This window comes from Molothrus ater, chromosome 4 (assembly GCF_012460135.2).
Source record: "Molothrus ater isolate BHLD 08-10-18 breed brown headed cowbird chromosome 4, BPBGC_Mater_1.1, whole genome shotgun sequence".
Lineage (NCBI taxonomy): Eukaryota > Metazoa > Chordata > Aves > Passeriformes > Icteridae > Molothrus > Molothrus ater.
This window is the reverse complement of record NC_050481.2, coordinates 35,000,541-35,012,368: the sequence shown is the minus strand read 5'-3', so window position 1 is coordinate 35,012,368 and position 11,828 is coordinate 35,000,541. Positions and strand designations below refer to the sequence as shown.

Below are 11,828 nucleotides of genomic sequence, written 5' to 3'. Positions count from 1 at the left end.
GGGCAAGGATACATGAAAATGAGAGAAACAAAATCGTGATTCATCTAATTGTTTGTATCTTTATATGAAGCACATTTTTGTGCAGGAAGGGAGGGTGACAAGGGCAGGACTGAGAGCTTCAGCTCCAGGCCGGACGCTGTGAATTGGAGTTGCAAAGCGGCAAGCGTGAGGTGAAAGCAGAGGTCTCTCGTGTGCCAGGCTGCTGAGGCCTGAGCCCCTCAGCGGCCGGGCCGGGCCCTCGTCCGGCCGCAGAGGCGGGGGAGCGCCCCGGGCTCGCAGCCCCGGCTCTTTCTGCCGCCGCCGCTCCCGGCGGCCGGTGCCCCGGCGGTGACGTCAGGCCGCTCGCCGTGACGCCTGCGCTCAGCGCGCAGCGGAACCGGCCTGCCCGGGGAGGGAGCCGCTCTCCGTGAGGGAAGCGAGCCGGCGGCCGGGAGGTACCGGAGCGCACGTGGGACGCGCTCCTCACGTTCTGCTCCCGTGCCCGTGGCGGGGCGGCAGGCGCAGCCCGCGCCGGGCTCGGGGCGGGGGGGAACACGTAGGGACGGCGCGGGGCGACTCCGCTGCCACCGTGGCACCGGCAGCGCGCTGACTGCGGTCCCGGCGTGCCCCGCGGGCGCCCCTTCCCGCTGTCCGTGCCGAGGGCTCCACCTGCAGCCGGGCCCGGGCGGGAGCCCAGCTCAGCCCCACGGGCGGAACAGGGAAGGAGGGAGGCGCCCGGCTGGGCTGGGCACGGGTGCGGGAACCCCGCTCGCCCTTGCTAAAGGGGCCCTCCTTGGGCTGGCCGCCGGGCGCTGTGGGGTGGTGCCCTCGGAGCCCCGGCGTCCCGCGTTACGAAGTTTGGCTCAAAGAAGAGCGAAGGTGATAGAGGTGCGTGCGTGTGCCTGTTGCTCCAAGTATAGCTGGTTTTCCCTTCCGTTATTTATCCAGGGAGCAGCGGGGCATGACTCCTGCTGCAGCTTTTCCCTCCCGAGTCCCAGCTCCAGGGAGCCTGTGTGGCGTTTCTGTGTTAAAGCACAAACTGTATGTACTGTGTTGCAGGTAGGCCCTGCCTGTGAATGCCTGGTTAATGCACAAGGGGCTTTCTCTGCTCTGAGAAGTTGCCAGGGAAGGCAGACACGTGGGTTGGTTTCAGGCACTTGTGAATACTTAATTAGGGAAGAGGACAGACCGTCTGCTTGTTCAGACTCTGTCACAGAAGACCGAACTCATCATGCCACTGCATGAGTTGGTGGTGGCCTGGCACACTTGGTACCATGTGCTTTTCTGATTATCACTCATCCAGAAGGGTTTAATAGAGCTCAGTGAGACCAAGGGCAAGGTCTAAGGTCTGGCACACTCCTTAGTGATGTATTGAATAGCTTCCGTATGTGTAGGAGTAGCTGAATAGACCTGAAAGAGGATACAGGTGGAGAGTGAAACAGTGAGGGGAAGGTATGAGGAGAAATGCATAGAATTATCTAATCAGAAAGCAAATTAAGAACAAAAGGAAGTACTTTCCGACAAATAATAAAACTCGTTGCCTCAGGATGAAGACAGTATAATTGGGTTCAAAAAGGATTTATTCAAATGTATGGAAAAAAGATTCATTGTTACTGCTTGATTCTGCCCCTGTCTCCTCAGGAAATCCCAAACCAGCTGATTGGTTTCTAGAGCTTGCAGAATAAAAGTTCATTCTACAGAAGTGCTTCCTTTGTGTACTCCATTCTGAACATCAAAGCTAGCTACTTCAGAATAATTTCGTATTTCAAAAAGCTTTTTTTCTGCCTTCAAAAGCAGAAACAAAAAAACCCCAGGCTAGTGGTAAAACACAATCTGACAGTATTAAACCAGTGTAAATACAATAGTTTCAAATCATACTCAGTAACATTTGCACTGGTGGTGTCCAGCACAGATACTTTGGATGGAGTGAGACCTTGAGGCTAAATGATTTCAGCACAAGAATAGTGGTTGCAAGAACAATATAATTACAACCAGTACATCAGCTTTGAATAAGCAGCTGAACAGTACATTATAGCCTTTAGGTACATAAATCACATAATTCATCAATTGAATAAGAGTTGCCATAACTCTAGTATTGGAATGCTAGATTATGTGCTTGATTTTGAAATTTTTTTTAATACTTCATAATATTTAAGAATTAACTTTCATTTGTAGAGGTGGTGTCTAATTTAGTTCAGCTGTTTATTTTGAATAAAAAAAAGAATACAAATGAATGAATAAAAACCAAATCACTAATTTTGTAGCCTGCGATTACAAACTGCTGCAAGCAGGTAAAGGCTGTGATGTTGACAAGAACAGCAGTTAATGTCTTGCTCTACTGGACACGAAGTTGATGGTTTATTTGCAGTGTCTGGATTCTTTTGAAGATGGGCAAGGTGTGTGCTGTTTTTGGAGGATCCCGTGGGATAGGCAGAGCTGTGGCAGAGCTCCTGGCGCAGAAGGGCTGCCGCCTGGCCATCCTTGCCAGGAACCTGGACGTGGCCCAGAGCACTGCCCGTCACCTTGGTGGTACGTATGCTGCTGTGCACCCCTCACTGCTCCCTGCTTGGGTGACTCGTGAAAAAAAACCCTCCTTGTTTAACTAGATGGAAAGGAAAATAAAGGCTGAGGGACATTAAAAACCAGCTGTATTGCTCTGATTCTGTTTTCACAATAGTCCTCGAGAAAGTAGATTACCTTTTTTATCTGCATGATGGCAATTTTAAGATGAATGGAATTGTTTGGGGGTCACAATAGAGGTGGTGTGAAATGAGTCATCCTCAGCTCCTGAAGAAGCCAGAACTGAGACCAGTCTGCTCACACTGAACTTCTGACTCCAAAAGGCAAAATATATAAAACAAGGAATTGTCACATAACTAATGAATACTATACTTGAAAATCGTCTTTATTTAATTACCTGGGGATTAAATAGGTTCCTTAAATTATAACTAGTTCAACATCTGTTTTGCAACTGAGCTGATACATTCTGAAGGAGGTTTATGAATTAAATACAGCTTTTATTGTGACATTACATATATTTCAATACAGCAGGACATCTGGCACTTAGCTGTGATGTATCCAGTGAACAAGAAGTCCAAAAGGCTTTTGAGGAGATGCAGAGGAATTTGGGTCCTATTAACTACTTGGTTAATGCAGCTGGGATCAACAGGTTGGTTACTCCTGACAAGACAATAGGTAATTCTAGATGCAGGCAGCCCACTGTAAGGTGCTCTGGCCATTGTGCTTAGTAAGAGTGTTGTTAAAAAGCACATCTGAAAACAATATTAAGTCCTTGCCAATATTTTGTTTCTGATGGCAGTAAAATGCTAACAGATGATACAACTTTCACTGTAGTTTCTGCATTCTGAGTTTGACTTCCCCCTCTATTCTTCTACTTTTTCTCCCAGAATGGTCCAAAACAGTGCTTGATACCACTCTGCAAAGGAGGCTCTGTGTCTAGAAGCATGGCTAACTTGTTTTTTGCTATGTGTAGTTCTTGCAGCATTGTCATTTTGAATGCTCAAATGTATGGAACCACATACACCCCATTAATATTCTGTCCAGCTGTCTTTTTTTATGAGTAAACATGATCGGGGGTTGTTCACTGAATTCTTTGGGTTTTTTTGGTTTGTTTGTCAGGGATGGTTTGCTACTGAGAACCAAGACTGAAGATATGATAGCCCAGATTCACACGAACCTTTTGGGAACAATGTTGACATGCAAGGCTGCTCTAAAGGTCATGATTCAGCAGCAGGGAGGTGCTATTGTCAATATAGGTAAGTTGTTTGTGTAGGCCAGTGGAGTTCTGTGTACTAGTCTTCTAGAAATGTTTAGCAGGTGAAACATATTACATTGCTTGTTACAATTTACTTGTTTTCCTTTTGATTTAGACGTTCTATATTTAGCATTTCTTTATGAGTGCTTATTCTTTTGTGTAATTTCAGCAACTTCTAAATAGCTTTTTTCAGTAATAAACACCTCAGAGTTTATATTTTATTGAAAAAAGAAACTTTGCTATTCTTACCAATTCTTTCAATATCTATATATTCCAGCTGCTGGCAATTAACTAAGAATTGATAGATTTAATCAGTTTCTTTCTTTCTTTATTTATTTAATGTGGGCAAGGATACTTTTTTTAGAAAAGTCTTAATTATTTTACTTTCCTTGTGCTTGTTGGTCAACATAGATACATGAATTATACAAAAATCATAACTAATTGGGACATTTGCTTATCCTAGCAGGCTAAAGTGCATAAAGTCATGCATATTTTACTCTTCTTGTGATGTCATTTTTCATTCCAAGTTTAAAACTAAAATGATAAAGTGAGTACAATGTTTCAAGTTATCCATTTAATCTTCTCTTTGATGTTTCTTTATTTTAGGGAGTATTGTAGGACTTAAAGGCAACCCTGGTCAAAGTGTGTATAGTGCTACCAAAGCAGGATTAGTTGGATTTTCACGCTCTCTTGCTAAAGAAGTAGCAAAAAAGCAAATTCGAGTCAACGTTGTTGCTCCAGGTTAGTTCTTGAGAAATTCCTGCATCCTTGACTGTTGCAATTCATTAAGACTGTGGATATTTCTTGTACTCTGAAAGTAACTTAAGACTAATTTCTATTGTTTTCTTCAGCTTTGTAAGTAAATATTTTTAATGTATTTTGTTTGAAGTATAATACATTCTTATAGAAAACCTTCAGTCTTTTCAAGGGAACACCAAGAAATTTGGAAGAGTGAATCTACCTATTCCTCTGTCCATTATTACATAATGAATGTAGTTTTTTTTCTTTGATCCTTCTTCAGAACTTGCTGTCCTTGCAGATGGAAGGATTAGATCTAATTAGAGACAGAGAGCTACCCTTGTCTCCAGCTAGAGGATGCTTGTTTGTTATTACAGAAACATGACAGACCATAAGAAAGCTGTCATAAAAGCACCCCTATCTCCCTGTAGTAAAAGGAGGAAGTCCTGAAAGTTTTTTCTGTGAGCAAAGGCTGTGATTTTGTAAGATGATCTAGTTCAAGCAAACTGCCACCCTTAAGGAAAAACCCCTTCTATATTTTCTGAATTTTTCCACTCATAACTGTGTACACTGCTGCTCACCTTCTGCTACCTCTGATGCCTTTCAGAATTCTACGTGAACCTGTTCAGCTTGTGAACTAGGCAGGAAAAATACTTTTATTCTTTAGTGAGTTGAGCAGCTCATCCACAGCCATCATAAAGGGGCAGAGTATTACAGTAGAAAGCAAAAGGGAGTCTTTCCCTTCTTGATGGCAGCTAGAAAGCAGGTAAGATCAGCTCTTTATAAAGCTGCAGCTTTTGTGTAGAGTTGTGCAGCAGTGGGAAAACCAAATCTCAGATAATGAAAAACTGTAAAAAAGGTCCTTCAAAAATGTCAAGAAATATTCTTCAAATGAGTGCTTTAATAGAAACTATGCAAGAACTGCCATAAGTTCTAAAATAGAATGCAAACACTTTAAAGTCAGAGAGGGTTTCTTGCCAGAGACGTTTTGTGCTCACATTTTAATTGAGAACATTTTGGTGTAATGAGTATATTTTTTCTTTTAGAAAAGTGATATTAAATATAGTTTTTGGATTGAATTTTAGTTACCCATTCTTGTTTGATTTTGTTTGGGTTTTTTAAACGGACTTCTATAGATCTCTGCATTTTGGTTATTGCATCATTGCTTCCAAAAATGAAAAGCATTTTATTGGTTAGATAAGAAAGTGGTTTTGGCCATCAAATGATGTGGACTTCTTTGGGAGACTTTGAAGAATGGTAGCTGGTGCTGAATCCTGGTAATAGATTTCACTTTGTAAGATTCAGTGGGAAATCCACTAGATAAATTTAGCTGAAGCTTAGGTAACTCTTCATATATCTCTCTGCTCTTAGGCTTTATTCACACAGAGATGACAGCTCATTTGGAAGAAGATCAGCTGAAGAAATCAATTCCCCTTGGAAGATTTGGAGAGCCTCATGAAGTTGCACAAGCTGTTGTCTTTCTTCTAGAATCCCCATATATTACAGGGAGTGTTCTGGTTGTAGATGGAGGCTTGCAGCTTATGACCTAAGTACTGCCTTGAATAAATGCCTGCTTCAATGTCATGATGGTAATATATAAATATATTCTAAATAAAGGGAGAGGGTTGGAAATCGTTTGAAGATTGATGTACATAATTGACTTGGTCTTTTTTAGTCAGAGGAGAAATTCAGCAGCAGTGAGGTGCAATGTGTGTGTTTAGCTGCCTGAAAGAGTCTGTTTGGTATTACAAAGTCTGTGTATGAAACAATTTGAAAAAGATCTGGTTTTGATACAATGATAGCTTTAATAATGTGTTGATATGTTTTTAAAGCACTGTATTTTTATAAAGTCCTGTTTGCTAATTTGGGATAGAATGAGATTTTATTTGAATTATCATGTTACACAAAGGTTAATAAAGTGCAGAGACATGTTTATTGGGTGGCAGGTATGATTGCATCAAGTTTTTCAAGTAGGGCAAAGATTGTGAACTGCATAGTTTTGCATTCTTATCAGTTAGTCCCTACAAAGTAGCAAGGAGTTTCCTTTGAGCTTTGTTTGTTTGTACCTCACACTACAAAGCTAGGAACTTCTAGATCTTCAGCATACCTGAATTGCCTTTAGAAGCTTTAATTATATGCAATGTGTTTTTATAAAGACAAAGCCTACTTGGTTCCATTCCTGAATGTATGTACAGCACTCACTCAATCCAGGGACTCTGGTGTGTGCCCATTGGAGGATTGCTACAGAACTGGAGCTGCTAATCCTGTCATACTCTCAGCTTGAGCTGCACATGCACTGCTGAACACTACAGCTGCAGACCTTGCTCTGTAAGACACTGCAAGGACTCAGTAGATGTTTAGAACATGTATCACTTCCAGAGCATGAAGTCAAGGTGTTTTGTGTTTTGCTCTGTATCTTCATGGGCACTCAGTTCAGCTCTTAAGTTGATGCTCCCTCATATGTATGTATAGTCAATAAAATGGCCATTTATTTTATTCAAAGCAGCTTTTGAAGCACAGTAATTTTTCTGCTGTAAATGATTCTGAGTTTTCCTGTCTTGCTGAAAACTTACCAAATGTTTGACCTCAGGCTTTTCTATTGAGCTTGAGTAATTTTTGATAATTGATGTTTTTATTGTCTCTGAAAAAAACTATGAATGTGGTTCAGGACCTTCACTTCTTAGCTCTGGTGTTCATTGCATCATGATCCAGATGTTGATTCAGCTTTTGAAATTACTTTCCATCTTGGCACACGCCACAATACAAAAAGAAGAGATCTCACTGATGATAACTGTGTCTTTAAAGTTGGAGGTTTTCTTCCTTTGTGCAGCTGAGAAATTTTGTCTTTGTGCCAGAAAACAATACATCTTCAAGCTTCTTGCAGGTATGTATTGAGAAATAATACAAGGAGTACTTGTATGATCAGGAGATTTTACAGTTGGTTGTGCTACTCATTTTGGAATATAAAATACCATAGAAGTAATCCTTCCAGGAGTCCTTATCTTCCTGTTATCGCTGTTACATGTCATATGTGTCTTTGCACCAAGAATATGATTGCTAATTATGTTTTTCCTTGATAGAAGGAGTTGGCCAGAGATGATGTGAATTTTTTCCAAGGGCACTGAAGGTGAGGAAGGACAGCTGGTACATTTTCACTAGTCAAGTAGGAATATGTCAGTGACTTGGCTGCTGCCCATACCTGCCCTTGGTATTTTACAAACAAACCCTGTGTGACATTTCTTGACCAAAAGCCAAACCTAAGAAACTAGAAATAATTTTCTTTTAGTAAGTTCTGACCCTAATTATTATTATCCCTTTTTTTTGGAGGGTAAGGGAGTTGTTAAATAGTTATTAGCAAATGAATTTTTAGTTTATATTTGCAATTAAAACCTGAAATAATGAAGAATCTCAGCATGCCCCACAGAGTAATTTCCTCAAAAAGTTCCAGTACATACTATGTTTTTATTATTGCTGTTGCCATAGGGCCAGACTGAAGTGTTGGTAGCTTTAAATCATACTTTTAAAAAGCTTCCCCCCTCCCCCCTTTTCTTTGAACTGGTAAATTAGAACAGAAAACTGGTTAACATAATGCTGGATCTGTCTGGCCTGGTGTGATGTCTTGCCCAGGGGATGTAGGGACTGTGCAGGGTAGGTAACAGATCAGGTGTGTGTCTCCTTAGAAGATTCTGGTACCTCCAGCAGTTTGTGACTGGGATATTTGAACCCACCACTGTGCAGCTCTGGTTGAGGCCTGCAGGCATTAGAAACAGCCTTCAGGTGCTCTCTCTGTGTTGCTTTTGAATTTGTAGACTTCTTATCTTATCCTGCCTGCCTTAGTTGTTTCTGTTTCGTACTGAAGAGTCATACTTCTTTTAATTACTTGTTGCTGGAGAGCTCTTTTGTATCTTAAATTGTCTTTGCTTTACTCTTTGAGTTTTTCAAGGAGGGAGCACTAGGTAGAACTTCTTGCAGAATTCACTGTGGATCTATTTAAAAAAATTAAATTATTTTATGTTTTGTTTTATACTGTTTCCAAAAATTATGCCTAGGTGTTTTGCTTTTTCCTAACCTTTGCACTTTTATTTTCAGAACAGTAACTCAGCCCTGTGTAATTAATGGTCAACTTGGAGTTCATTTCCATATATATGTACAAAAGTCTGAATTTTTGTTTTTTTCAGCATGAATTGTTCTCAAATAACTGCAGTGAGTTTGGTTTACTGGTTTTAACACCTATTTTCTCGGTGAAATCATTCTGCTATTTTTTAATTCCTTAATCTCTTTGTGACTTTAACTTAGTGTTACTGGAATACACTGTGGCATTCAGAAACTGCTGTCTCAGAACCCTTAGAAATAGGTTGCACTTTGCCTGCCCCAACAGAGGAACTGTGGTGTTTTATTGGCACTGCACATCCTTAGAGGAGAACAACTGCTGATTCATACCCTTTGTCTTCTATCTTCAAACAATGTACTGATATGACAACTTCTTTTGGCAGCACAGCATCTTTAATAGTTTTTGGCAAGGGACTGTGTCAGATGCCTTTTAGAATTTCAAGTATGCACCATTGTTAGATCTCCATACTCTCTTCTCTTTTAAGTTCTTCTTTAGAAGAACTCTAAAATGTTTATCAAACATGACTTTCATTTGCAAAAGCAACTCTGTATGTTTATCCTGTTGTTTTCTTGGCTTTAGAACAATTTCTGGCACTTTGCTATGTACAGAAAAATATATTTGGGCTTTAATTCCCTGGATCCCTCTGGAATCTCTTCTCAAAAAACAAGTGGTCCTTCCCACCCACTAAAATCACAAGAACTTGCTGTCACGTTTGCCAGCTTCCGGTCACTTGAGGCAGGTTTCACTCAGAAGTTTCCCACTGCAGTTAGAACTGGGGAGTGAGAGCCTCATCTTTCCTCTTTGTCACTCTTTCCTCTGTAACCTCTCCCTGTGTAAAGGAAGGAGTAAAACCTTCAACAAGGTGCCTCCAGAAGTTCTCCTCGAGTTCCTCCATGGTACCAAAAACTGATCATAGGGATTTGTTCAGAGTCTGGGGATTTTTTTCCTCAGTGGGTTTTCCTTCCCTGAGCACTTTGCTTTTTATTTGATCATCTGCTTGCCTTCTACAGGCACAGTTCCTGTTCCTGAGGTGCCAGTGCACTTTTGCAGATTATTCCTCTGAACTCGATCTGGCTGTAAATGTTACATTCATTGACTGATTAAATTTGACTCCTAAAGCTAGATTGCTGGTTTTACAAAGGTTGATGTTTAAATGCTAGGAGCTTCCCCCTCTCCACAAAAATTGTAATTTGTTGTGTGTATTTAAAATCGTTGTACTGAAGTTCAATACATTCAATCTTGGTGTTGTTCTTGGGCTGCATCTTAATTTTGACTTGTCTTTTTGGCTTAATTTAAATATTTTATTATATGTTGCTTATTTTTTATGGAAGTCTGTGGTAGTGGACTTCTGTCTTTATTAATAAACTTGGTCAATAGAAATAAAAGTGAAATAAATGCAGAAATAAAAGTCACCATTAAAAAAAATCACTGTTTGAAAGTAGCATTTTGGGTCAGGCCGTGTACAACTGGGGTGACCACAGCCAGAGCTGGGTTGCCCTGATCAGTTGCATGAAAAAGAATATATTAAAACAGTGATCTTGGCCTCTTCAGTGTAACATTTATCCAACATACTCATGATTGCTGTCTGTCATCACAGTTACATTGCTGGCCTTAGACATCTCAGATGTCATAGCTATGGCTATGCATATCCATCTTAAAGGTGTGAGTACCAATATCATCTAATAACAGAGTTTACCTTGCTAGGTTTGGAAATTCAATCCGTGTTTGATTGGATGATTTAATATGTTGATATTTATTTTTATGACTCTTCTATATATTTTGTATCAATATCTTTTTTATCTTACTTCCATCATTATTCTGGTATGTCTGTTTTGTCACTGTCCTTGATTAAAAGCAGATATCTGGGCTTTACATCTTGTGCTGCAGCATTTATGCCAAGCTGTATATAAATGTTTGGGGTTTTCTACATATGGGTGTTTGTGAGTCAGACTGCACTTGACTGACTTAAAATGATTACTCAATTGAATTTTTAGAACTTCAGGGCACTATCATATTAGATATAGTTTCTGTGATTCCATTCCTAATGGAAACGAGAGAATGTGCTCTTATCCATCTGATGTTTCTTCACCTGCTATGTTGCTTTAAAGTCTCCTATAATCTCTTGAATATTAGCATCTTTTTGCCTCTTTTTCTCTTTAAGAATAGAGTATTTTCTGGATTCCCACTACTCCATGTTTCTGCAGTTTCTAAAGAATCTGTAGTCCTGTTCTTACAACTGTTTTTTCAGGCATGCATTGGAACTTTGCTTCATCCACCTAGTTTTGGGAGCATTTAAAGAAGGCTGCAGTGCAAATCTGGTATTTAACTTACTCTGTGTTTTATTCACATCTTCTTTTCTCCTGCCCCACCCCATCTCTCTGGTTTGTACATGACCTTTCACTACCACCACAGAATTTCTAAAGAGACCATCAAGGCAGGTTTTGAGGGTGGCTGCTTTTGCAGCTGTCATTTAATTCAGCATGCAGTCCTCTTACACAGCAACCCTCTTTCTGACTCACCCATAATGATTGCTTTGAGTTTTTACTCAGCTGGGTTCCTGCTTCAGAGAGGATATCCTTGCTAAAAGAAGGTTGTGTACTGCAGTACACAACCATGACAGTACACTGTCATTTCTGTGACCTGCCTTGTCACTACCAAGTTAGGAAACCTAAAATTGTTCTTCCGTTGGCTTTGAGTTTGATTCAGTTCAAAGTTCATAGGTAGTGTGATTTGCATGTTCTGGGGTTTAGTTGAAGCCCATTGTAAACCTAGAAAGTTAATTGTTTTGTATGTCTTCTCTGCATTCTTCTAATGTTTGGGAAGATGATGGACTACTCCTCATCTTTTTTCCTAGGTAGGACATTGGAGCCTGACTTCTGCTTATCTCTTAAGAAATCTGTTTGTAACTTAGAATCTGCTGTAGTGAGCTCACTGGCTAACACAAACAGTCTTTTCTTGCTCTTGAGGCATCTGTTGCAATGGATGGGCTGGATGGGCTCTGAGCAACCTTGTCTAGTGGGAGGTGTCCCTGCCTGTGGCAGGGGACTTGGAACTACATAATCTTTAGGGCTCCTTCCAACCCAAGCCATCTGTGATTATTGTCAGTAAAATTCTGTAGGAGGACACAAAATTTCATGAGGTGGTTTTGGTTTGGGATTTTTTTAAATATTGCAGCTGTAAGGAGGAGCTCTGGTGGTGAACAGCTTTTGTAGATTGTGGTAACAG

The 11,828-nt window shown here is 40.6% G+C and overlaps 1 protein-coding gene across 5 annotated transcripts; it reads left to right on the top strand.

Annotated features, from left to right (window-relative positions):
• The first annotated feature begins 355 nt into the window (after positions 1-355).
• CBR4 (carbonyl reductase 4) lies at positions 356-10,475 on the top strand. Of its 5 annotated transcripts, XM_036382786.2 has the most exons (7): positions 380-434; positions 928-1,038; positions 2,348-2,508; positions 3,028-3,148; positions 3,619-3,755; positions 4,361-4,495; positions 5,864-10,475. In XM_036382786.2, exons 2-7 carry the CDS (start codon positions 941-943, stop codon positions 6,040-6,042), a joined length of 831 nt encoding a protein of 276 aa, XP_036238679.1. In that variant the 5' UTR covers positions 380-434; positions 928-940; the 3' UTR covers positions 6,043-10,475. The 5 variants fall into 5 exon arrangements, with proteins under 5 accessions (XP_036238682.1, XP_036238681.1, XP_036238679.1 ...); XM_036382789.2 differs by lacking the exon at positions 928-1,038 and having other exon boundaries at positions 356-434; positions 2,367-2,508; XM_036382788.1 differs by lacking the exon at positions 928-1,038 and having other exon boundaries at positions 379-434.
• The last annotated feature ends 1,353 nt before the right edge of the window (positions 10,476-11,828 follow it).